Source organism: Paramormyrops kingsleyae, chromosome 2 (genome assembly GCF_048594095.1).
Source record: "Paramormyrops kingsleyae isolate MSU_618 chromosome 2, PKINGS_0.4, whole genome shotgun sequence".
NCBI classification, from domain to species: Eukaryota; Metazoa; Chordata; class Actinopteri; order Osteoglossiformes; family Mormyridae; genus Paramormyrops; species Paramormyrops kingsleyae.
In genome coordinates, this window is record NC_132798.1 from 8,985,693 (window position 1) to 9,012,578 (window position 26,886).

Consider the following 26,886-nt stretch of genomic DNA (forward strand, 5'->3'; position numbering starts at 1 on the left):
AATCATTTGCTGTGGTCTGATAGCACAAGATAGAAATCCCGCTAGTAGAGAGTTTCAATAGTCTAGTTGCGAGATAAGTAGTGCCTGGACTAGAAGCCGAACTGCATGGTCAGACAGAAACAGCCTGATCTTTCTAATTTCCTTTTATGTGCTCAGCAAAGGACAGCTGGTTGTCTATCATTACCCCTAGGTTCCTGGCAGACCTGACCTTGATGGAGAATGTGTGGCTGCCCAGGTCGGAGCCCCCCTGGCCCTGTCCCATGCGTCTTTTCCCCATGTGTTCGGGAGTTCCCGCTGGCCATCCCCTTCGGTGTTCCCTCAGTATGTTTCCCCACCCCTCCCCATGCTACTGTATTGCTGAATGGGTTGTGTGTGTGGCTCAGAGGCTAACACCCCTCCTGTCATGAGTTTGAGGCTGACCAAAGGCCTGCCTCACCTTTGTGCTGTATTTTGGTTTTATTTTATCCCCTGGTGTGTGTCTGGTTATGTTATATCTTGTTTATGGTTATACTGCCTGTGCCTTGTCTGTGTTCTGCTTTAATTGTGTTACTTGACCTCTCCTAGTATTAATAGCTCTCAGTGTTTGTTCCTGTTTCCTAGTCTGTAGTATCTGTTAATTGTAAATTACCGACCTGTTCCTTGTTGCCCCATGGTCTTAATGATTGTTTTGGTTATCGCTCCCACCTATCCTGCATTGTGTCTTGTTATTAGTGTATTTAAGGGCCTGTTTTTGTGTTATTCCTTGGTGGTCCCGTGTGGCTGTTTTCCTTTGTCTCTGTGTGCTTTGTAAATATAGTTATTTTGTGTTTGTGGCTGTGGTTTTTTCCCAGGTTAGCTCCCAGTTTCGCTCTGTTCTCTAGTTGTGTTACTTTGTGATCACTTTTAGATTTTTTTTAAATTGAGTTTATTAAAGTTTTCTGTTTGTTGTGAGCCACTCCGAGGATTGTCCCTCCCTCAGCCCTCAACCTCCCGTCCCCCAAAACACAAGTCTGTACATGCACACACTTCAAAATGCTATTCATTGAATACCAAAAAATATCAGCTGAGCAGAACTGCAACCCTATCAAAACAACTACACAACAGAATAAGTTTCATTCTGCCAAAAAAAATTTCACTCAAAAACAAAAGGTTTTCAAAGTAAAATTGTTATGAAAAATAACAATATCAAAAATATCAAAGTCGTTGTGTAAGAAATATAGGAAATAAGGTAAAAAATGCAATAATACATTTCGGGGGAAAAAAACACAGGGACTTTTTTGCATGCTTTTCTTGTTTCCCTGGTCTTTATGTAAAAGAACCAAACACATGTCTACATCAATCGTTTGCTGATACAAAGTGTTGTCAGATTTCTAAGATTAACCTGATCTATGAGCTCTTGATAGATATTGTGTTCCTCCATTGTCCTCTAATAATAATCTGATAGCTTTATGAACTTGTAAGATCGGTGACCCGTCTATCATAGATTATCATGACAGGACTATGAAGGAACAGTCATTCATGTGGATGTCGGGTACGGAGAACTGGCTGCTAATGGCTGCCACCTTCTCATGGCAGAAAGTGGCAAAATCACCAGCAAGCAGGGAGATTGATGGAGGGGGAGAAGGAGGGTTAAGGAGGCCATTGAAACTGAGTGAATATCTGTGGTGGTGGCAATCTTCTCTTGGTATTAGGCCGTCCTGGCATCGGAGATGGAAGCAGAGAACTTTGTTGATCAGGCGCCTCTGGAGCATCTCGGTGGATTTAGGAGCTTAATTACTTAAGGGTGAAGTGATGCAGTTTGTTGGAATAATTTTTGGCAAAACACGGTGTTGGGAACAGTGATATTAATACCATTCAAATTCTTTTGAGATCATTAGCCTCTCCAGATGTAGGTATTTAAATATTTGATACAGTATTTATATGTTCACTAGAGTAGCAGAAATACACAACACAATAGACGACGAAAATGTATAATATATATATTTAATTAATAATATTTAAATCTGAAAAATAAAGTATACTGTAATACAGTAATGCTACATCAATCCGTTTAAAATAATGTTAATGGTTAATATCCATTGTTTTTATGAAAATATAAGGGCCACAAAGTTGTGAAATTTCCTACACATTAGCCAAAGTTGCATTTCTAACTCAGGGATCATGCTAACTGCCTTACAGTTGGTGATGTGCCATTCCACATCTCCTTGATGGAAACTAGAACTCCCGATGTGCACTCAGTGCCAGTATAAGAAAAGCCCACTGACACAGTTCTAAGAATCAAAGTCACAACTCCAGAGGTGTGAGGACGCAGTGTTATCCAGTGAGCCAATGTGCTCATTCTCATGTTTTATCAGTGGGACACGTCATGCAGACATGAACTGGTGGTCACATTAAAATCCTGAAACAAGTAGCTGCATGTATCAGAGCCAGAGAAAAGAATTGCACAAATTGACTAATATATACAGACTATTCAGATACTCTTGTAATATGCAAACACATATTTGCAATATTGGTGACCCCTGTACTTCTATCACACATTCAGAAAAACATATTTCTTGTAATTACATTAATGCTTATAATTCTTTATATATTCACACTGTTTAAAAGTAGAAATAAAGTGCAAAACATGTCATTTCCATTGTCATGCTCATCACAACTAACCAAGTGTGTCTTCTACCCTTGCATTTTTGTGCCTGTGATTTCCTATTGACTAGGCTGATTGTCTTTATTTTTCTTAATTTGATATTATTTAGCCTAATAGATATGCATAAGTTCCATGTTATATACCAGTCAGGTCCAAATCAGCCCCGAACCCCCCTCCCCCTTTAACACACATGGTACTCCCATAAATATTAGCAGGGACATGTCCCTACAGTCCATACCCAAATCTACGCCCTTGATCCTAGCAAGCCCACTTGGGAGACAAGGCAGAGGACACCTGGGATTGGATCCATTCCATCACAGGATACACACACAAGGGAACATTAGAAACATTAATTAGATACACGTACACAGAGCCGGGGTAGTAATCAAACCCAAAAACCTGGAAGGGTGGGGCCAAAATGCTACCCTTTGAGTTAGGATGTTGCTCCGGAAAGCCGTCCGCGTAACAATAAATAAGTGCAAATTCACTATGATGAAGAAGTAGATTGTCCCAGGTAATCTGAAAAAACAAAGGTATAAATTCATACATCATCCGAACTACTTGCACCAGGTTCCAGAGTCTTGACTGGACCTTCCTTACTTTGCTATGCTGATTTGGGTCCTCTAAACTGTTCACAGATGTCTTGAACATAATTAGTTTTTATTATTTTGGCTGTGAAATATTTATATATGAATTAAAAATAATCACACAAAGGCATAAGAATGGAGACATGCTGCATCTTGTTACCATTCTTATTAATCAAATCCTATGATATATTTATCTTAAAATTGACTGGAAAACACCAAAATTTAGTTAAATACACAACACTGCTGAAAAGGGTTAGACGACATTTCCCGTGGGCGCAGGGCGTCACAATGATTCTGTGTTGTGCCACTGAAGAAACATGGATCATCCTGACCGGGTGTGTCAGAGGGGCATGGATACCCAAAAAGTGACATTTTCTAGGTACATCGCTGATCATAACATCATTAAACCATGTTTGACTATCAATGAATGCAAGTCCAGTTTCAGTTCAGGATTAGAGCATTCAGCACAGAAAATATTCCTAAGAATGAATATTTCTATACCATGATTCATTTCCTGTAAACTGTTTTTCAGTCAGCCTGATGGAATGTCCACCTACACACATACACACCCAGATGAATTAATGATGCTTTACTCACGTTTTACAGTCTCTGTAATTCATCTTCCCTACTGCCTTTTTCAAGACTTTCCATGTGTCCTATAGCCAAAGTAACATTGCAGAATTGGAACATAAAGTCATCCAGACATTTTAGCTCAAATAAAGGAATCTACTGGATCATATATGTCAAATAGACTATAATTATGATCATGTACGTGGTTGGTGAAATGATCCTTGTCAAGTAATTGTATTACAATTTCATTTGAAGAATTATATAAGCCTATATAAGTAACATATTACCTATTCAAACTGAATTGCATTTTACCTGCGGTGTTCAAAAAAAGCCCTCCTCCTAACATAAATTTGCTTTCTGCCTGGTGAAGAAACACAATATGATGCTCTCAGTCTTGCATGTATAATGAAACACTATAAATACTTAAAGGATATATCATGTTTATGCATATTACTTGCTTATTCACTATACCAGTAGTTCTCAGTCCTGTTTCTGGTGCCTCCCAGAATATTTTCATTCCAACCCTACCTTAATTCAGGCTCAGATGGTGCTTAATAGGCTATTAATGAAGGCTGAAAGCAGTGTGGGTTGGAATGGAAACGTTCTGCCGAGGGAGTCCTCCAGGGAAAGGACTGAGAACCATTGATCATTGAATAAGTGTAGGATGTTGTAATACACCAATAACTGTATTAAACCATTAAATGGTTTCATTGTTATTAAAGGATCCAAGCTCTACTGCCCAAAGATTAATTTTACTTTTAGAGTTAATCTCCTTTCATTCCTGTACTACTGTTGTAGTTGCAATTCTGTCATATCGTAGCCACCAGTGAATACAGCAAAGTGCTGAGGCTAAATTCTGCAGCTGAGTTCTATCGACTGACTTGAGAAACTGTAAGTGGATTTGAATGATGGTGTCAGATAAAGGAATAATATGACAGTACTATGTGTGCAACTATTCAGAGCATCTGGACCCGTACCTTGGAGTCGCCCAAATCCCCGTTTCTTAAATATCAGCCCCAGTGATACACACAGAGCCATCCCCAATAAAGCACCACCTAGCATTAATATGACAGACAAGGTCGAAATCTTTGGGAAGGATGGAGCTGAAAAAGAAAAGAAAAACAATCAGAGCACAGATTCAGAGTCAGATATCGGGCCCCAACTCCATCCATTCAAAACGATCCTTGTCTATAATTGGAGTTTTCAGAGAATGGGGGAAGAGTGTCCCTCCTCAGTGTTCAGAGCTCGCCAAATTAATGAATTTGGGGGAGTACATTCCCGTAAGTGTCAACATAAAAGCCTGAATGCTTGTCTGAGGTTGTCAGTGCATTATCTGGATGGACGATTCTAGAAACTACAATGATCAGTTTATGAAAGAACGCAGCACACATGTGAAAGTCACATAAAAATGCTAATGACATTTTGTCAGTTCCACTGCCGATTAAATGGAAACAACGACAAACGAAATTGTTCTCAGTCCTGATTAAACCTACCTGATAGGTGGATAAACGCTGATGTCACACTGTGTTTGGTTATGTAGCTGCAGTTATATATCTCCCCGCAGCTGCCGTTGACTTTTACTTGAGCTGTCACAATGTAAAGCCCATCTTGAGTCATTGTGTGGCTGGTGTTGGTCCGGGAAGCCGGCAGCACGCTACTGGAGGTGTCGGTCCATTGTACTCGGGCCTTTGGGAACCCTGCAGCCTGGCACTGCAGCAGGAGTGGGGTGGGTGAGAGCGAGCAGCCCTGCAGAGCTGTGGCTGTGATGTTCCTGTAAGAGGCTAACAGTAAAACAGCCAGTCACACTAGTGTTGCTCTTTTGGGAAATACAGGCAAGCTGGGGATGGCAGCATGAATCCATTTATTAATTCACTTTTTAATATTTCCCACAAAGTGTGTCAGCTGTGTTTTCAGTCACAAATGTCCATAAGGAAGGGATTCTTGTACTTTCAGAGACATTACTGTAGTGGGCTGAGACACTATGGTCCAACATGCACTTTCTATTTTGCTCTCAGATCCAGTAAACTCTTTCATGCAATGCCTGTTCGCTCTCTGCCATCCATCATCCATCCATCTTTTGTAACCACTTGTCCTATTCAGTGTAATGGGGGGTCCGGAGTCTATCCCCAAGGCTACGGGTGCAAGGCTGGGAACAACTCAGGATGGGGCGCCAACCCATCGCTCTTGGTCCTTATCATTTTAAATACTGCACATAGTAATTAAATTACACATGGATATTTTTCTTAATGGATTGAACTATAATATTATTGAAGCTTCAAATGGGTGGTCTTTGGCATCCTCCTTTCCTATCTCCCCTTATCCATGTCCTCTGCTCCCACTTCCCTGTTGCCATAGTTGGAGAGAGAGAAGACAATTAAGCTATTTCTTCTAACAATTCACTGTGTCTCAGCACAGAGATACATGTACATTTCCTTCCATCTATACATCCTCAGTGTATCACCCCTGATGATACTATGCTCCTCTCTTATTGCCATTATTGCAAGACTGCTAAGGGCCTAGATTTCTCTGTAATTGCATTACTGCGGATCACTTCCTTTCCTCACTTCTTTCCAAACTTGCTCAAGCTGATTTCTATTTCTTTGAAAGAAGCAGTTGAGAAAGCAATCAGCCGGCCTATGGAGGTCTTGCTCAAGGGCGCAATGGTGAAATCATTCTGGCAGCCGTGGACTTCGGACCAGTGATTTTCTGATCACATGTACAGCGTCCTAAACCACTGAGCCATGTGTGAGGACACCCAGGATTGCACAGACTAATTGCCAAGTTGACTTTACTGCTCTGAGATTTAAGCTTGACAGCAACTAGTCACTGATCACGTGACAACATGGACTCCTCAGAGAAAACACCAGACAAGGAGCTTGGTGGGTCTTTGCAATAAATCACCAGCGGCGCATGAAGTGTTTGGAAATATTTCACTAAAGATGAAACCTGTCCCTTGCAAAATATGCAAGTCTCTCCTGAAATACAACAAAAGTACAAGTGTCATGCACATTCATCTAAAAAGGCATCTGCTAAGGCTATTTGAGGGATGATCCAAATCCTCTTGACAGCAGCAAATCAGCAACTTCACCAAACATGGAAGGAAAGCAGGACACTGCTGCATCACAGAATTCTGTGATTATTTAGTAACACCGCATATTCCCACCATGGAGATCCAGCTGCAGTGGTGGGCCAGCAATCAGGACAGAATTCCTCATTTGGCTAATTTATGCAAAACCTACTTGACTTTCCCAAACATCAGCACCCCAAGCAAGAGGATTTTTTTCTCCACCTGGAACAGTGGAACGCAGGTAACTACGCGACAGTGGGCAAGTCATGTTGCTGCCTTCATCTACTCACACACAAATCAGGATTGAAAAGCAAAAACTGTGACTGAGCAGTACTATGACAGTGAGGAGCAGGCTTACAGGTTGGATCTTGCGTAGTTTTGTTTTCCTCCCCTAAGGGTTATCCCAACATTTCAGTCTTTTTTGTTTCACACTTAAATGGAAGTTGTAGCATACAAGTGTTATCGATGCATAAATTGTTGCTGCTGAGTTGTACCATGTTGTTGTTCCTACTTGTTTCTGTTCTGCGTAAAAGATATGTGTATGAGCTGTCACTTGTCAGCATACACTATATTGCCAAAAGTATTGGGACACCCCTCCAATTCATTAAATTCAGGTGCTCCAATCACTTCCATAGCCACAGGTGTATAAAATCAAGCACCTAGGCATGCAGACTGCTTCTACAAACATCTGCGAAGGAATGGGTCGCTCTCAGGAGTTTAGTGAATTCAAGCGCGGTGTGGGAGCCATTTATAACTTTGGGGTGTATTATGGATTTTGGCCACTGGGGGGTGTATTGCATGAAGTGGTCTGAACACGTGAGGACAGGTGGGGATGAATAGGTGTTTTCCAATTGGACGGTACCATGATGGGATGCCACCTGTGCAATAAGTGCATTCGTGAAATTTCCTCACTACTAAATATTCCACAGTCAACTGTTAGTGGTATTGTAACAAAGTGTAAGCAATTAGGAACAACAGCAACTCAGCCATGAAGTGGTAGGCCACGTAAAATCACAGAGCGAGGACAACGCATGCTGAGGTGCATAGTGTGCAGTCAATAGCTACAGACCTCCAAACTTCATGTGACCTTCAGATTAGTTCAAGAACAGTGCGTAGAGAACTTCATGGAATGGGTTTCCATGGCCGAGCAGCTGCATCCAAACCTTATATTACCAAGTGCAATGCAAAGCGTCAGATGCAGTGATGTAAAGCACTCTGCCACTGGACACTAGTCCTCTGGAGTGATGAATCACGCTTCTCTGTCCGGCAATCCGATGGAGAGTTTGGGTTTGGCGGTTGCCAGGAGAATGGTACTTTCCTGACTGCATTGTGCCAAGTGTAAAGCTTGGTGGAGGGGGGACTATGGTTTGGGGTTTTTCAGGGGTTGAGCTTGGCCCCTTAGTTCCAGTGAAAGGAACTCTTAATGCTGCAGCATTCAAAGCCATTTTGAACAATCTCATGCTCCCAACTTTGTGGGAACAGTTTGGGCATGACCCCTTCCAGTTCCAACACGACTGCGCACCAGTGCACAAAGCAAGGTCCATAAGGACATGGATGAGTGAGTCTAGTGTGGAGGAATTTGACTGGACGGCACAGAGCCATGACCTCAACCCAACAGAACACCTTTGAGATGAATTAGAGTGGACACTGCGAGCCAGGCCTTCTCATCCAACATCAGTGCCTGACCTCACAAATGCTCTCCTGGAAGAATGGTCAAAAATTCCCATAAACACACTCCTAAGCCTTGTGGATGACCATCCCAGAAGAGTTGAAGCTGTGATAGCTGCAAAGGATGGGTCAACTCCATATTAAAATCTATGTATTAAGAATGGGATGTTATTAAAGTTCATGTTTGTATAAATGAGCAATTAGTCGTCATCGACTCCATTTTTATTTCATAACTGTTGACTTTAAAAAATCATGCAACCCCTAGAGGACAGTCGATGTGTCAAAATTTCAATCTCCATACCTTGAACAGTGAGGGCAGTCTGCTTGTAGTCACCAGCTCCCATCTCTACCAGACACTGGTATGTTCCAGAATCATTAATCTTGACATCAGAGATTTGTAACAGAGCCCGTCCCTTTGTGAGCTCATCCTGTAGCTGCACCCTCCCCCTAAACTGGGGATCCTGCGAGTCAACGTCCTTCCTCCCGTCGACCATTTTGTAGACCTCCACGCGTGGCGGGGGACTAAGGCGTTCCCAGAACACAGACAGGACTGCTTTCCCATCTCCAGGTGGAAATCGACACTCCATCGTAACATTTTCATGTAATTCGGCCAGGTAGTTCGGACTCATCTCCACTGTGAAGAGTGCTAGAAAATTATGAATATTGTTATTTTGGTGATCTGCATTGCATGCAACAGGTCACAGAAACAAACAAATAAATACATTTACAAACTGTGAATCTTAGAATTAGCAAAAACTGGACTTATCGATTCCAAAAACTGGAATCGAGATATGCCCAGTAATATATGGAAATAAGGGTACCGTAAAGGGAGGAAAGTTAGGAAGATTCCTTGGGGGCCCAAGAGACAGTGGCGATAAAAAGAAAATAGAACCTTTTTTTTATTATTCTATAATTATACATTTTATTTATTTTTATTTTATTGGCCAGTCATTGAAAATACAACTTGCAGAAAACATTATTATGCGTTAAATAAACATAAATCCTCAGCGCACCCTTCCCCTCCGGTCAGCCCAGCCTTCTCCCTCGTGACACACTGGTTACACAATATCGGGTAGCCGGCCAATGATCGAGTAAGTGTGACCAAGCAGGTGCATTAAATAGCGAAGTTAAAACCTGGTTATCAGAAAAGAAATTTAACGCTAACGCTATATTCGAGAGAAGCCCGGTCAACGTTTCTGCGGCCGATATCTCATATAAAACATATAACGTGCCGTTTACTGCAGGTTTGTGTTTGTACTGTACTGTCACCTAGCTGTCCACAAAAAAAGTTATTTTAGTAAGTATTGTATGTTTCAATAATAAACGAAAAGGTTTTCTGAATTTAACACGAATGCTGAATTTCAAACTAACTTTAAAACGGCACGTACCTGAGGTATTCCTTTCACTAATCTGAATGAAGTATATGATTGCTTTAAAATAGTAAAACATAACTGAAAGATTAGTTTTTATTTGGTAATTTAATACGAAATCACTTTAGCGGGCATATTGGTCACGCGGACCAGATTATGTTAAGTTTCGCTTCGGACAAAAAAATACCGAATAAATCACGTCCCGTATTCGGCCAAAAAACGGGACACGGAATTTTCCCTCAAAGCCCGTGCTTTAAAGCGCCCCTGACCTCTTATGAAATATAAAAACACAGAAAATAAACTTGCGTTAGACATAATTATCCATACAATGGGTAGCGATTGTTCTGAGATAAACCGAAATCTACTTTTACAGTTTACTATTTACTATTGAATTATATTGTCCATTTTTAAGAAACAACACAATTACATATTAATATTAAATAAATATGAAATCCCCAGTGTATTTGAATACACAGAATGTGATCCATACCTTTGGAATTGCTGAGGAGAAAGAACAGCAGCAAAATCACCGTCTTCATTCTCCCTGATTTGCTTTAAGGGAAGCCTTGGGATGCTCTGCCAAAAGCGTTATACTTTCAATATTCTATTCTACATGTAGAAATATAACAACTCTACAGCTATTTGTACATTATAGACATATTGAATCATCCTGTCAGTGATCAGAAGACAAGGAAAACATTTCAATTTGGGACAAAATAAGACTCACGAAGACATTTCTGAATAGAGCTTTTCATTGTAAAGATTTTGAAATTCTTACCTCTCCCCCCTGATCTGCTGTAGCTAAGACAGTTTAAAACTGAAAGCATTTTTTTTAACTTGCAGTTTCATTTCAGTACCATTGAGTTTCATTTGTTGTTAATATAGCTCTTTAAGTTTGTTACTCTCAGGTAGGACAGATAACATGTAGATTATGAACTAGTCACACTCATAACCACATATTTAATGCTCTAACTGGAAGGTTCATTTTCTAATGAAAGGTTTTCCTCTTTAATTATAGCAACTGGACAGAGATCTCATGACATTATTTCCAGGAAGTGAAATAAGACACGTCCCACCAATTCAGATAAATACACCTTTGTTTACCAGCAGATAATTTTATTTAAATGTTACATACTGCTTTTCCAAATAATCTGGTGGACCTCAAGAACACTGATTACAAAGTGATGTGCCCTTCTAGGGTTTCCTCTAGAATCCCTTGCGACCTCGAAGGATTGCAAACCTTTCTTTTGGAGCAGTTTCTGTTGGATGGTGACATTTCTGCATCTGTATTCTGTCTATGGTTTGACTGAGGCCAAGTCTTCAGTTATCACTTGATAAAACTGGATATACCAAATCTTATTTAAACATTATCCACTTAAAGCTTTGCAGTAATACTTTACTTAAGGCTGACAGCTTCATAAGACAGTCATAATGGATAATAATCACAATTATATGTTGTGCTTTTTTATATTTAAATGTTTTATAAATGTTTATAATGCTTTATGAATTATAATTATAAATGACTAAAAACATGGCCTTAAGTAAAGTGTTACCAGCATTTTTATCAATTGTTTAGAACAGGGACAGGAGACAAAACTGTGCTTGGTTTAACTTCAGAGGGTGAATCATCATGTGTCTGCACACTGATTAGTTAATGTTTCATCACTCACCCCAGGAAAAGAAAAAGGGGAAAGAATGACAAAAACATAAAAGGGAGTGTTTTGCAGCTGTTTGCATCTGGCCCAAGGAAGACATTCTTGATAAGCAGTCAGTTTTATCCCCTTTGGGAAAATGCTGAGTTAATGTGTACAAACTTAAAGTATATAAAGTATAAAATGACCATCCGAGCCTTGAGAATTCCCTCCTTTCATTCTCTGTATTCTGCTGTCCCACCTAAACAGGCATAAATAAGCTTTCAGTTTCCTTATAACTAGCTGGCTAGCATTATTAATACAGAGTAAGTTTGGCACGAATGCAAACAAGCAGTGACCAGATTGAATGTACATTTGTTTAATTATGATAACACTGAATTGCCCAATCAATATAGAGGTAGAATTGTGAGCTTTGCAAAGAAAAAAAAAATGACAGACATTTTAGATGTCCATAGTAACTTTGTCGTCAGTTCCTATCAATCTTTTGTTAAAAATTCACTTCAGATGTCATCAGGAAACAATGAAAAAATTCAGATGAGGGGAAAGGATTAGATTTATTCACGGGAAACACTCATGCACAGTGCCCGTCACACGCAGTGTGTGAAAATAACCAACAGCTTGGAATAAGATTTTCTGCTTCCTTTACGGCCTGACTGGGGAAAGGGTAGGGGGGGGTGGGGTGTTCAGGTTATGGAAGTTCAAACATTAAAAACTGCAGACACAAACTATAGGCGAAAAATTTATTCGCTTTAATCTGACAATGAAACAATAAACAAAATAGGATTTTATACATACATGTGGATTTCATATATTAAGAGAATGTTCTTAATTTACATTCACTGTTGGTTGTACAATCAGCAATTTGCAGCATACAAAAAAAACAAAACATTTTATTCCTAGCCACAGAAGAACAAAATTTTAAAAAGAAAAAACCAATACCGTCTCGTTTTGTCCTCGCTGGGTTGTGGTAAAGGGTTACGCCCATCCCTACCTCTTCTTGGATGGCACACTATTCAGTTCTCCGTGTCCCAGGGCTCTTTCAGGGGACCCCCTCCTGACCCCCCATGACCTCCAGCCTCGTACCTGCATGTAGGTGTGCCCCGCACATTAGTAAGTGCGATTCAGTGCTGACCCTAATCCTGGGGGGAAAGGGGAGACTCTGGAGGTGTTCACGTTCTGCTCAGGTGCTGCTCGTGTGCATGTTCAACCCCCACTGCAGTCCCGAATGAGATCCAGACGGAGGGAGAGCTGCTTGAAGAAGGGGCGGAGGTAGGGCTCATTGTTCCAGCACTCCTCCATAATGTCGTATATCTGAAATGGAAGACAGACTCAGGAATGTTCCCAATCCAAGTGCTCTCCGGCAGAGGTTTCTCAAGGGTTCCTATAGCGTTTCCCAACCCAGTCATTGTGAAGCCCAAGACAGTCTATGTCCATGAAAAGTTATCTGGCTAAGCAAGAAATCCTGCTTTCTGAAACAGTTCTAGCCCAGTTAACTGTTGCAATATCAGTTGATAACTCATTACGCAGTATTTTGCGCAAACAAAACACCAAAGCAACATACCAACAGATAGAGGTTAGACAGTACTCCGTCTACGACCAATTTAATGAGCCACAAATAAGACATAAGCGCTAATAAACAGTATGCAAGTGCGGCTTTCACTTCTGTTGATGAAGGGTCCAGCCATCTTGAATTCGATTTTGGGGTTATACAAGCTGGACTTTCAACTTCAGAGGGAGTTCCAGATGAAATTTCAGATTACAAACTCATCATTTCTGACTTACGAGTTCATTCCTAGCTACTGCCCCCCACCCCACACACCCCCCCCATGCCAGCTGCTGGTTACCCAGGATTCCAGCAAATGAAAGGCTCACCAATGCAAGTATCATCTTTATAACATGAGGCCTAATCTTTACTTCTTGAGAACAACAGTGTCCCAATAAAGTCAAACGAAAAATGTGTATCACACATAAATATTATTATACTAAAGTATATTTAAAAATGACTTTTTATACATGAGGTACAACAGCAGCAGTAGTAGTAGCTGACATCATCGTTGTCAATAGCCAAAACTGGGATATACCATGTGCTTGTGATGGCCATGCTTTTGACAGTGAATTATCCCCCTCTTTTGGCTAACTAGGGGACATGGCAGCCAAACAGCCTCTGTGCGGCTGGCAGCTTCATTCCCGCAGCTTAGCTATCCAGCTTCCTCACCCTGCCTGCCACTTAATTCCACCATCATTAAACCTCACCAGAGCTCAAAACGCCGAAACCTCAGCAGAACCCTGCGGGAGTCAGACTTTGGCTTGCTGCTCTGCTGGCCTCGGAGGCAGCCCCAGTAAAGTACTCAGAGAGGCTGGAAGGTCTCACCTCAGGAGGGCAGCCAATCGGCTGGGGCAAACGGGAGCCTGATCTGAGGAGCTCGATAAGGTGGTACACGATCATCTGGCCCTGTTTGTCAGTCCCCATCATCCCCATGAACACCTGCACGTAAGAAAAAGTGGCGAACATAGGACACACGCTCATACGGAAATCCTCATCAGCCTCCATGAACACGGGCCAAAAGAAGCAAGCACATTTCCAACATTTTCTCATTTAAAACTTCCCCCAGGTTCAATGCCATTTCTGTACCAGATAAGCAGTTACAGAAAATGAATGAATGGATCGATGCCAGTGTTTCCCATACCTATCGCGGCAATAGCCGCATTAGAGGAAAGCTTAAAGCCAAAAGGACCATGTGACATTCAGGCTGCATTTACAACAAGAGAGCAAAACCTGACAGGGGCAGAGGCTAACTTACGCTTGGTGGGCTGCAGTTCTTGTCGCTGTGGGTGAAGAGCTCATACAGCACCACGCCGAAACTCCAGGTGTCCGACGCCACCGAGAACTTGCTCTCCGTCAGGGATTCGGGGGCGTACCTGCATACCAGCGACACAGCATACAGCCCATCACCGTGGCTGAAGGTACGGGTGGTTCATGAAGACATCCCAACCACCAATGGCGCAACTCAGTGTGATGGCCCAGTTCGCTTCTAAAAGTCCTACCATAGCCTACTCAGAAATTACTTTTAAAATAGCTAATAAAAAGCTTTCTATACTGCCAAAAGGAGTTCTGACCATCTACACACCGTATTCTTAACTTCTCTAAATAATAATCACCTGCATTCCAAGGACCCTCTCAGAACAAAGACTCACTTTACATGTGCTACAGCAGGGGTCACCAACTGTTTTGAAACAGAGCTACTTCACGGGCACTGAGCCATACGAAGGGCTACCAGTTTGAAACTCCCTCCTAAACTTATCTAAACTTTATGTACAATAAACATGTTTTAAATGTTTTTTTTTTTTTTAAAGATATTGTCATTTTCAAATCTATATAAAAGCAAATGTGATTTTAGACGCTGCTCACTGGTGAGTTGTGCTATTTTTAGAACAGGTCCGCAGGCGACTCGTGGTCCCTGGGGGCATCCTGGTGCCCGCGGGCACCATGTTGGTGACCCCTGTGCTACAGCCACACAAACAGGCCACCAGAGTGTCTCACCAGAAGATGGGACTTTCCCCTGGCTCCTTGACCTTGTAATACTCCTTGTCTTGGGGTAAGACTTTTGTGAGACCAAAGTCGCCGATCTTCACCCGCATCTCGCTCTCCACCAAGACGTTGCGAGTGGCCAGGTCCCGGTGGATGTAGCGCTTTGTTCCAAGGTACTCCATCCCCTGCAGAAGGGAATGCCGGCAGCCGGTGTCACTAAGAGCACAGACCCATCCGGTACACATGGGAGACTGGCATAAAACAAAGCGACATTACGCATATAGTGCAGGAGTCGACACCATGGTGAATTGCGACAAACATTTTGATCAACATGCAACTTTCACCCCAGACATGCTAAAGCAGCCTACACAGTTGTCGTCTTTTTTCAGACATCAGACAAACTGCAAGCAAAATGCTGTTCATTAAACATACACGTGGAAGGAAAAAATGATATTAAAAAGCTCAAAGATTGGCAACATATATACTTTTCTAAAAATCTATTTAGTTTCTCTTTGACTTAAGTCTGAACACCTACAAAGACAAACATTTCAGCTCCTTTGTGTGTGACACAAAGATAAGCCCTTGGATCCTAGCCCTTCTCATTCATCTCAATAATATAATATCGCCAGAAAATGACACTTAAGGCATTCCCTGCTGACTTCTATTATCTATCTGAATAATACCCATTTTCCTTTAATTATTTGGACACACAAGATTCTCAAGGGGGGGAAAGCCTGAACATCTTGGTAAGGCAGCATCTTGCAGAGCTTTCTGAAGGGAGCACAGCGGCCCGAGACCTTGCAGATTTGGGAGGCGTAGTGCAGGAGCTTCCTGTGGTCAATCATCTCCTTGTTCTTCATCAGGTAGTCCCGTAGGCTGCCAAAGGGCAAGTATTCCATAATCAGCCGCAGATTTCGACGACCTGTGTGATGTGCATGAAACAGGTTCTTAGACGTGGAAAACGGGTTTCTGGATCAAGTGGGGGCTGCTGTAATATGCAAGATAAGCAATGAAAAAAAACATAACACCTGAACTGGTGCCTATAATAAAAGTTTATGTAAACATGATGTCCTGCCATATTGCTTTCATCATAAGAATTAACGGTGGACTAAGGTCTCATTTCTGTGACACTAGTTGAATGAGATTTAGCTGATTGACGAAACCCAGTTCAGTAAAAATCACCGCCAAATGTTTCTCTGCATTCCGACAATGGGAACACTACTCATTTCTTTGTTTCCTTCACTGGGGGATCACCAATGGCCCTTTAACCACGGATCACCCCGAGTGCCCCCCCCCTTCCCCCCTTTAGCCACAGATCACCCCGCGCGCCCCTCCCCCCCTTTAACCAAACTCCATGTCTCTTTAACCCTGGATTACGCTGCTTCTGTTTAATCTCGGATGCATTGTAAGCCGCTGGCTCATCTCTGACCTCCAGCCCCCCCGATCGGCCATCCCAGCAAAACCGCTCACCCGCACTGTAGCACACTCCCTTATACTTCACGATATTCTCGTGCTGAAGAGACTTCAGGATCTCGATCTCGCGCTCGAAGTCCCGCATGTGCTCCGCGGTGGAGCTCTGCAGCTTCTTCACAGCCACCACCTCCCCTGTGTTGTCCTGCAAGGGGTCGTATCTGCACATCTCAACGCTGCCGAAGTTTCCCTGAAGACGACAGAGCAGTGGTGACTAAGCATACCGGTGAAGTGATTGTGGAACCCTCAGAGACAGGGACACAGGCAGAAAGTAACAAAACTAAACTCTTCAGGCACAACCACAATGTTTACTTTATGAACCTAGACAGAACATTTCTTGTTAAAGTCTGATGGACCAACAGATCAAAATTAGCAATTAGTGGATTACAGCAAAATGAACAGCATACATGTCTAGGACATCCTAAAGAAGAGGTCTGAAATCTATGCAGGTTATAAAAAGCAACTTAAATACAACTTAATAAACATGTGTAAGCGCACACATGTATATATAAGAGTCAGAGACAGCGAGGAGACCAGCTTTACTCTGATACCTTGCCCAGCTGCTGCAGGAAAATCAGGTGCCTCTCCTCAAACTGTGCTGGCTGTTGGCTCTCAAACGCACCAGTAAAGCCAGAGCCACCAGCCCGGTTCGGAACCATGTCGCTCTCCGCCAGCAGCTCATAATCTGAAGGATAGGAGAAAAGCGACCCAATAAACACAGGCAACCCCAGAAAGGCGACATTTCTGAATGACCCACAGTGTGCGATTGTGTGTGTCTACACTGCATTGGAATATAGGTCTTAAAAATAGTATGTTACGGTTCTTTGTAAGGACTATGAATCACGGGTGATTTATGTGCCTAAAAGCTCATTTTAATGGCCTACATTTCAAATTCTGCAATGTCATGCTGGAAAACACCTTTGCTGACAGGGAACACTTTCAAAACAGGATGTGGATAATCCCTTCTGACAATAACACGCTTTCTTAAATGTGGAAGTATACAGATAGACTGACATCATATCATCTCTCCTACAAGCCCTCAGATTTCTGCTTTTGGAACTCCTTGCACTTTCAGGCCTGAAATGGGAATTACCATACGTCCCCTAGTCTGAAATGAATTTGCAAACGTGGGCTGATATTTAATATCTAGCACCACTGTAATCGATACATCAACATCCTTTGGCTTAACCATCAAGTTTGATCCTTTGAGACATTCATACTGTCCTCAGAGACAATCTTCTAAGTTAAATTAAAAAAAAAGATAAGGGAAGGATTACTTTTAAATTCTACTTTGGTTAGACAAAAATAATAATTACAATAATAGATACTTTATTGATCCCCATGGGGAAATTGTCTTTACACCTCCCTCAACTTGCTCTTCGTAGAGTAAGCTGTCTGTGAAGGGCAGCCACCTGTTGGGGCACCCAAGGAGCTGGGGGTTAAGGGCCTTGCTCAAGAACCCGCAGAGGCTGGGTTGTACCGGCTACCTTCTGATTACATGCACACAGGTTTAGCCTACTAAGCCACATGCAATGACTCTTCACGGGGTAGGTGGTTGAAAAATGGGTGGACAGAATTCAATAATGTGTTTTTTCTGTATGCCTGATGTAGCTGCATTTGGCACAGATGCATATGCAAAGTGCTGCAATGGCACTGACCGGGGGTGAAGAGGCAGTTGAGGTCTCGTATGACAGCCTGAAAGGAGGGCCGGAACAGGGGCTCGTAGTCCATACACCTGCTGATTAAATTGGCCAGGTCTTTCCACTTTGGGGCTGGAAGCTGATGCCGATCTTCATAGAATAAGTTCTTCTGTAGCAAGACCATGGGCACAGATATGAGTCACGTGCAGAAAATTCCGACCTGAACAGTGTATCGTCTGCTTTCCAACCACTCAAGGTTACAGGGTTCAGCAATTCATGCCTTTTTGTACACTGATACAAATTTGATGAACAACAGGAGGCAGATAGAAATGAATGATTTTTTTATACCACAGGAAAAACAATAGCAGACTTATGATTAAAAAGGTCACTGAAAAAGAACCAAAGAGCAGCTAAAAAAAAATATTCAATATTGCATTCCTGCTCAGTGGCTCCATCTTGTGGCAGGGAGGTTCAACTGTTATTACTCACCTTGTGGCAGTCCAGTATGCGGAGGGGCTTCTCCCCGCAGCTGCAGATCTCCCACAACGTGGTGCCAAAACTCCACTTATCTGCAGCCAAGCTCAAGTTCTGGGGGTCCAAAATACATTCTGGGGGTACCCACGGGATCCGCTCCAGCAAAACTGGGCAACAAGAGACCACCTTTAAGCACACAGAAGAGCTGGCATGCGTGTGTGTGCGCGTGTGTGTGCGCGTGTGTGTGCGCGCCTAGACGTAGACACAACGACCCAACGCACCTCAGTGTACCCTCACACTGCGCAGACAGACCATAACATCCTGTTGCTACACTGGCAACAAGGCACTGGAGCAGGACTGTCACTCATATTAATAAACGATGTCAAGGACAAAAACAAGAGCTTCAGTTTTCCCATAAGCAAAGCTCACTCTTCCCAGAATGATAAATTCGTCACAGGAACACCAGCTCATTCAGTGACATTGTGAAGGAATGTTTACGCTCTTTTCTTGAAAAACAAGGAGGTGTTCCCCTGCTCTGTCACAAAGGAGGTAAGTCAAAGATGTAGTTTTCTTTGAAAGAGAACAAAGAAACGCTCTAGGGAGGCATACCGTCCCGAGGAAGCACGGTCAGGCTAATGCCCGGATCGCTCAGCTTGATGAATGGCGGGTTCCCATTCTTGCGGTCCTCCTCCCGGATGAGCAGGACATTCTTAGCACAGACGTTTCCGTGGACTAAATTCTTCTCTTCCTGTGGGAGAGGACGATTCACAGAGAAAGTATGGGAATGCTGTATACACACACCGGCAAAACACTGCAGTCGTTTTAACTGATATAGCAAGTGATTAATTCCATAGAAGTCAAATGACAAATTTTGAGGCAGAAAAGTCTGATTTTAAACTTGTATTATTTTTAATAGTTAATAGGCTTTATCAAATAAAACCTACTATATTTATAATTGTAAAATCCAGTTAGCACCCCTGTTACTAATGCCCTGGAACAAATCTTGTAGGGCTTTCTCTTAACATTCATTCAAAACAGTGCTCAAGCTTAAGGGCAAAATTAAAGGGCTCTGCAGCTTAACAGGATGCTGTAAGACCCCCTGACTCCCAGGTGGTGCTGTGCACCTTACCAGGAAGTGCATGGCCCATGCCAGCTGCTTGGCCACCTCCAGCTTCCATATGATGTTCACAGAGTTCTTGTGCTTCTTCAGGTATGTGTCCAAGGACCCAAACTTCACAAACTCCTGTACCATGATATCTGACAATCACATTCATAAAGATGTTAATTTCAAATGCATTTTTTGCGACCAATATCCAAAAAAAATTTTTTTATTGGAAAGCTGAAGGTAACTAAAAGCACGGTACACTGAGTGATGTTCACCCATTTTGCTGTTCTATTGGATCATGATTAAACTTTCTCTGTTGGTCAGTGAAACTGCTTCAGATGGTGAGGAAGCTGACTTGCTAGGTCATTCAGGGGATACTCACTTTCCTCGCCGCAGACACACACGCCGTAGTTCAGCAGTAGGTGCTTATGAGACAGCTGGCTCATCATGCTAGCAGCTTCGAAGAAGGACTGAGGGACAACAAAAGGGACATTTCAGGTGAGCAGTGCTTGGGGTTCCATTCTCGCCTTTTGGGACCTGAGAAAGTATGACCTGTGTGTGTTATCTGACCTCTGAGTAATTGCGGTGCGCCTTGTCAAGAATCTTCAGGATAACCTCCGTCTTGTGCATCTCATCATTGTCTCCCAGCTCTTTGCGGATTCCTCGAAAAATCTTGGTGAACGTTCCTTGGCCCTGACTTTCATTCTGGAACAAAACAAAACAAAAATAAACCCTAACTGCACTGCTGCCTAAGAAGTGCCATGCCCATACCCATCCCCATGCACACGCCTATACCCATCCCCATGCACAAGCACACGCCTACACCCATCCCCACACCCATCCCCACGCCTACACCCATCCCCACGCACATGCCTACACCCATCCCCACGCACATGCCTACACCCATCCCCACGCACATGCACACGCCTACACCCATCCCCACACCAATCCCCACACCCACGCCTATACCCATCCCCACGCCCATCCCCACGCACACGCCTACACCCATCCCCACGCCTACGCCCACGCCTATACCCATCCCCACCCCCACGCACACGCCTATACCCATCCCTATAGCCATGCCCACGCACACGCCCACACCCACGCCCACACCCATGCCCACACCCATGCCCACACCCATGCCCAAGCCATGGTTCACCCTGTGTCACAAGGGGTTTTTTCCCCAGTCACTCTGCTTTACTCTCAAAGTTCAAAGACATGCAGTTCGGTGTATCTCCAAACTACCCAGAGTGCGTGACTGTGTGTGTGAGTGTATGCATGTGCGTGCCCTGCGATGAACTGGCATATTCACACGCACCTTAAAAATCTATGAAGTGAAACACAAGTGTAACGGAAAAAAAAAATGTAACATTCATAAACCTCAAATCAATAATTTTTATAGTTTTTGGATCGTAATTACCAAGACAAAGTAAATAAATGTTAAATCAGGTCATTCATATTTGTTTATTGATAAACAGGTTAATACAGCAGATGCTCATGGTGAAACAGGCCAAGCCTGAATGGTAACAGTTTAATAATGTGCATGGAGGGGTCCCTCCTCTACCGCTCTGTCCATCAAGGGGTCCCACGCCTGAAAAGACCCCTGTCTTAAAGAAAATTGTTTTTTTTTTTTTCGTGTCCACTGTGTGCTGTTTTGCACTGCTGTGGCTTTTTCGGACAAATTTTACACAATTTCACATGGGTAGTGATAACTTTACCCTCAACTGTGTAATTGCGTTCAACTTTAAAACTAAGTCTGGCTACCATCTTCATGCAGAATTCTGCCCTTTGATGGCATTTCAATGTAAAATGCACAACAGCAGCTCTCCTTTACAGAACACACCAATGCTACAACAGCAGCTCTCCTTCACAGAACACACCAATGCTACAACAGCAGCTCTCCTTCACAGAACACACCGATGCCACAACAGCAGCTCTCCTTCACAGAACACACCGATGCCACAACAGCAGCTCTCCTTCACAGAACACACCAATGCTACAACAGCAGCTCTCCTTCACAGAACACACCAATGCTACAACAGCAGCTCTCCTTTACAGAACACACCAATGCCACAACAGCAGCTCTCCTTCACAGAACACACCGATGCCACAACAGCAGCTCTCCTTCACAGAACACACCAATGCCACAACAGCAGCTCTCCTTCACAGAACACACCGATGCCACAACAGCAGCTCTCCTTCACAGAACACACCAATGCCACAACAGCAGCTCTCCTTCACAGAACACACCAATGCTACATCATCAAAAAAGCTGTATCTGAACTGGGACACTGGGTCTTACTGTGTTAGATGGTTCTGACAAAACGGCTGAGCAGCAGAAAAGTGGAGACACTCACAATGTCCAGGTCCTCTCTGCGGATCTTGTGGAACACCATCTGGCTGATGTTGTGCCTGTGCAGCGAGGATGAATGGGGAGCGATGGCCCCCCGGTTACAGCGACTGATCAGCAGGTTTGACTTCTCTGCAAGGGAGAGAGCAGGGAGTGGAGAGGTCAGGAGAGCATGTACAATGCTCACTACATAAATCAAAATTCAACATGTCGGATCTACACTGCCTGAAAATGTATGGCCACAAATTAAAGTCCTTTAAGAGAAGATGGGGATAAAAGCATAGACTCTTAAGATGTAGGTTCAAGCAGTGAGCCCAATTCGTTTCATCGGATTTACATTTGTATAAGTGAGTAAAAACAGGTACTTTGCTTTGGATAAATGTGTCAACTAAACAATGCAGAGAAGAGACATACAAAGAAAGTTGAAGTTGCAAGCTAGAGCTTGTTTCTCAACCCGGCCCTCAGAGACCCCCCAGACGGTCCATGTTTTTGCTCCCTCCCAGCTTCCTACCAGACTTTTTGCTCCCTCTCAGCTCCCTGGAAAGCACTATTGCTCCCAAACCGTGGGCAGTCTGGGGGTTCCCAAGGAAGGGGTTGGGAAACACTAGCCTAGAGCAATGTGGGAGTTCGCCTTGACCTTTGAAGATGGGAGGGCAGCAGCGGGTGAACTGGAAGACAATGCCATCTAAGCGCACGGTCTCCTTCTGGTAGCAGCTCAGAAGCTCCCGCATGCTGCTGAAGGTCCTCTTGGCACTACTCAGGCTGAACTTTCCGTCCTCTGACCTGTTGATCTGGCAGTGCTTATATTCCACTGCACCATCCACCTGGAGGCCCAGAAAAAGATTTGATGATGTGTGAGTAATAATAAACCCCATCGCTACCTATTCATACTCCAATCAGACCGCTTTCCAACACAGTGTCATCCAGAAACCTGCTAGATTCCTGTTCACATCCATACCGAACACAAACCCATGCAGGCTGCACTCACTTCCACAGCAAAGGACAGGAAGTACTTGTTGAAGTTCCGGGGGCTGTGGCGTAGGACATACAGGCCCTGCTGGTTCCCACACTTGTGCAGCTTGTTTATGGCAAACTCCAGCCTGTGGACACGAAGACCACAAAATGAGCACCAGAACGACAAGGAAAAATGAGAAGCTTCCATGGCCACAAGTCCAAGCTTCCACGACAGCCATAAGTGTGGCGCATTAACTACTTGGGTAAATGTGGCGCATTAACTACTTGGGTAAATGTGGCGCATTAACTACTTGCCACACTGCAGGAGCGGAGCAGTTCTCAGTGTTTTGTACAGTTGGGTTTGACAGAAGAGTAAAGAAAGAGGATAAATAAAATTGTGGCTTAAAATGAGTGGAACTTGTGGAATTTAGGAAATTAACCTTACTGTGGTATAACTGGGTAATTCAAGTTTGAAATGTTTTTAAACGGACATGTGATGACAAATGTTTTTCGACTAGCTTTCAGTTGCATTGGAGTTGTAATTCTCCATTTCCCCCCCCCCCCCCCAACAAGTAGTACTTAATTCCAGTTAGTAGACAAGGTAGTTAACCAAGCTACCTTCAATGTCAATCTCATTTTCTCATCAAAGAATATGCAAGAGAATCCTCCTTGTATACAATGTGCCGTTAATAGTATTATTCCTCACTAAATGTCATGAACATGACACATCTGGTTGAAGTTTTCCCTCATGCAATCAAGTTAATGCTGATTGCACAGATAGACCGACTAGCATGTGGAAGTCCTTAGAATTGCAACGATTTTTAAAATATTTAATATTTAGGAATAAAAGTATGCTAGGAGTCGAAAAAACACACCATAACATTTCCGTAGCGATGAAAATCCCAAACCTCAGAGGTACCGCCTTCCTATAGTCAATCTGCAGATGTGTGTGTCAGCATTTGCAATGATTGGGAGTGAGCTGAATGACTATATCTGAGCCTTCATATATCATATTTGCTAGAAAAAAAATGGTGAACTCACGTTATGGGACCATGGCAGTTGCTGTGAAGAGCTTCAGTGAGACCCGGTGGGGCCACCTCCTTGCAGAGGCAGTGATGGGCATCAGTAGTGAGTCTGTAATATCCATCTATCAACGACACGAAGGACAGGGCCTCAGCGGCAGACGGGAAGTCGAGCTCCTGTAGGGGAAGAACTAGCCAGTAAACTGCAGTGCAGCCTGTGCCTGAAACACCGTAGCCACAGGAGCAAACCGCTTTATGAAAAATTAGGTCTAAATGTAATACAGCTATTCAGTCAACAATTCATCTTAAGAGGATTCCATGCAAGAGGCGTAAAAGGAATCAATGCATTGCGGTTAAAAAGTAGTGCCTGAGCAAAAGAATTCATGCTCATTAGCAGCGAGACAAATGTGTTTCAATAAAAAATAAAGATTAAAAAGTAACAAAATGATCAAATTGGTTGTCCTTGAATGACAGATCCACTTTACTATCTGACATTTTCACCCTCAGTGAAATGGCAGCTGACTGAAAAGCATAATTCTTGGAACCTCAGGGTATTAAAAGTGCTTTGCTAGTGAAAGACAAATATGCAAATGAACCCCCAATGTGAGCAGATCGCTCCCCCTTGGTAAGCATGAGCGTTAATTAAACACTAAGCTGCAGTACTGCTTTATAAACAGGGATGACTCCTCACATCCACAGGAGGTAACTAAACGCTAACTGTCACGACGTCAGGAGCTAAAGGGGGCGCCGTCATATCAAACAATTACACACAACATGCCCCCCCCCCCCAAAAAAAAACAAAAAAAAAAAAAAAACAAAATCCACACAGCAAGGTGTTGCACTTTTTAGCGTGTCTCCTTCCTAACTCCTATGCATGATAAGGATCACAGCAAACACTACGTTATCCTTCTCTATTCCAGCCCTTGCATTCCATAATTTCTCCATATAACCTTAGTAACCCAACAGTTTCCACCCTAAATGCATACATTGAGATATTTGTGGGCATACAGATACGATATTGAATGACAATGAGACAATGTACATGTGAGCTTTAAGCAGCTTAACATTGTCGTCTTTCCAGCAAAGCAAATGGTTATGTAATATGGAATTGACGATGTGCCATGACTGGAATTGCTCATGAATCAGACAAACCTATGCTTGGTGTGGATTTTGTAAGTCTGGCCTTCAATGGCACTACCTCTCCTCCACCATGTGACACATGGCTAGGTTACGCATGGATTTTACACAGAACACCAAGCTCTGGAAGGCGGTCGGGGGGGCAGCGTACCAGCTTACTGCCGTCCTGCTTGTTGATGGTGACTATTCGATTCTCCCCGGCCCCCTCCCTGTTGGCCTGCTTGATGCTTATGTCAACGATGTCCGGGAAGTCAGAGTACATCTGTAACTCCTGGCCAGCGGGGAACAACAGCAAGCATTTTAAAAAAGGACATACATAAAACATTTCATTTCCCAGTAATCAATTCACTGTGAGACAATGTTCGCAATAAATTTGTCTAAATGATCCAATAATAGAATCAACTTACTCAATGAATATTTTTCTATGTTAAATGAGTAAAGTTTTAAAGAATTAATAAACTTCAGTATTTAAGATGCAGTACAGATTTACAATTAGTTACATTTTCCATCATTAAAAATTATTCCAGTACAGAAAAAGACATTTATTTAAACACACTTATCTGAATTTAAGCAGCAAGAACATGGCTATTTAAAGAACTGAACTACATGAAAAAAAATCAGCCCATAGATCTGAAAAGACCACATTACACTGCGATGAATTAACACTTACTGCAAGACCTTAAAAGTATTCTTTATAAGAAAGCAGAGAGAAATCAAATGGAGAGTGCATCCATTGATACTTAAACTGGACCAGACCAAGACGTTAAGAAAAGGGAGCCACTCAAAGGCCGATTCGTGCTTCTCTGCATGCGGACAGGGAACTGCTCACTTCTGAGGTCAAGTCGGCATAGAATGTTTATATGCGAGTGTGGGAGGGGGACTTAAGTAAAAAGTACTGTACGTTAAAATCTACTTATTAAAAGCAACTTATCCTTTTAAATTCACTCGACAGGTCTGAATATAGCATTGCAAGTTAGGAGTACTGCACAATAGGGTGGGGTGAAAAAAATCAAAAACGACTGATTCAGAAATGTGGCGCTCAGGAGCATGTTTACACTGACATACCGGCAATATACACTATCCATTATCTATACCACAGGAGCATGCTTCCACTGACATACCGGCAATATACACTGTCCATTATCTATACCACAGGAGCATGTTTACACTGACATACCGGCAATATACACTGTCCATTATCTCTACCACAGGAGCATGTTTACACTGACATACCGGCAATATACACTGTCCATTATCTCTACCACAGGAGCATGTTTACACTGACATACCGGCAATATACACTGTCCATTATCTATACCACAGGAGCATGTTTACACTGACATACTGGCAATACACACTATCCATTATCTATACCACAGGAGCATGTTTACACTGACATACTGGCAATACACACTATCCATTATCTATACCACAGGAGCATGTTTACACTGACATACCGGCAATATACACTATCCATTATCTCTACCACAGGAGCATGTTTACACTGACATACTGGCAATACACACTATCCATTATCTATACCACAGGAGCATGCTTCCACTGACATACCGGCAATATACACTATCCATTATCTATACCACAGGAGCATGTTTACACTGACATACCGGCAATATACACTATCCATTATCTATACCACAGGAGCATGTT

General features: G+C 42.9%; 2 protein-coding genes across 5 annotated transcripts in view; both read right to left on the reverse strand.

Annotated features, from left to right (window-relative positions):
- Nucleotides 1–1,948: 1,948 nt before the first annotated feature.
- LOC111838321 (programmed cell death 1 ligand 1-like) lies at nucleotides 1,949–10,886 on the reverse strand. Of its 2 annotated transcripts, XM_023801173.2 has the most exons (8): nucleotides 10,664–10,886; nucleotides 10,376–10,461; nucleotides 8,817–9,161; nucleotides 5,274–5,561; nucleotides 4,758–4,883; nucleotides 4,093–4,141; nucleotides 3,808–3,866; nucleotides 1,949–3,142 (listed from the first exon to the last, which is right to left on the reverse strand). In XM_023801173.2, the coding sequence occupies exons 2-7, from the start codon at nucleotides 10,422–10,424 to the stop codon at nucleotides 3,848–3,850; spliced, it is 876 nt and encodes a 291-aa protein (XP_023656941.2). In that variant the 5' UTR covers nucleotides 10,425–10,461; nucleotides 10,664–10,886; the 3' UTR covers nucleotides 1,949–3,142; nucleotides 3,808–3,847. The 2 variants fall into 2 exon arrangements, with proteins under 2 accessions (XP_023656941.2, XP_023656946.2); XM_023801178.2 differs by lacking the exon at nucleotides 4,093–4,141.
- A 1,377-nt stretch (nucleotides 10,887–12,263) lies between these two features.
- jak2b (Janus kinase 2b) overlaps nucleotides 12,264–26,886 on the reverse strand; it is a 31,817-nt gene continuing 17,194 nt past the window's right edge. For all 3 annotated transcript variants that reach the window (XM_023801506.2, XM_023801523.2, XM_023801514.2), the window contains exons 7-24: nucleotides 25,370–25,489; nucleotides 24,101–24,258; nucleotides 23,094–23,205; nucleotides 22,743–22,929; nucleotides 22,113–22,237; nucleotides 20,326–20,460; nucleotides 20,138–20,225; nucleotides 19,780–19,907; nucleotides 19,260–19,398; nucleotides 18,666–18,817; nucleotides 18,195–18,345; nucleotides 17,088–17,221; nucleotides 16,537–16,726; nucleotides 15,864–15,988; nucleotides 15,079–15,251; nucleotides 14,339–14,456; nucleotides 13,909–14,022; nucleotides 12,264–12,848 (exon numbers count right to left, since the gene is read on the reverse strand). In XM_023801506.2, coding sequence (XP_023657274.1) covers nucleotides 12,741–12,848; nucleotides 13,909–14,022; nucleotides 14,339–14,456; nucleotides 15,079–15,251; nucleotides 15,864–15,988; nucleotides 16,537–16,726; nucleotides 17,088–17,221; nucleotides 18,195–18,345; nucleotides 18,666–18,817; nucleotides 19,260–19,398; nucleotides 19,780–19,907; nucleotides 20,138–20,225; nucleotides 20,326–20,460; nucleotides 22,113–22,237; nucleotides 22,743–22,929; nucleotides 23,094–23,205; nucleotides 24,101–24,258; nucleotides 25,370–25,489 — 2,457 coding nt within the window. In that variant the 3' untranslated portion in view covers nucleotides 12,264–12,740. The remainder of the gene's footprint in view (nucleotides 12,849–13,908; nucleotides 14,023–14,338; nucleotides 14,457–15,078; nucleotides 15,252–15,863; nucleotides 15,989–16,536; nucleotides 16,727–17,087; nucleotides 17,222–18,194; nucleotides 18,346–18,665; nucleotides 18,818–19,259; nucleotides 19,399–19,779; nucleotides 19,908–20,137; nucleotides 20,226–20,325; nucleotides 20,461–22,112; nucleotides 22,238–22,742; nucleotides 22,930–23,093; nucleotides 23,206–24,100; nucleotides 24,259–25,369; nucleotides 25,490–26,886) is intronic.

What these genes read in the sequence shown, in the direction of transcription:
- LOC111838321 (XM_023801173.2), bottom strand. Translation starts at nt 10,424, where the DNA reads ATGAAGACGGTGATTTTGCTGCTGTTCTTTCTCCTCAGCAATTCCAAA. An exon ending in GACTGCCCTCACTGTTCAAG is followed by an intron (nt 5,562 to 8,816) that starts GTATGGAGATTG and finishes TTTTACTGTTAG; the next exon opens with CCTCTTACAGGAACATCACA. An exon ending in GGGATTTGGGCGACTCCAAG is followed by an intron (nt 4,142 to 4,757) that starts GTACGGGTCCAG and finishes TTTCTTCACCAG; the next exon opens with GCAGAAAGCAAATTTATGTT.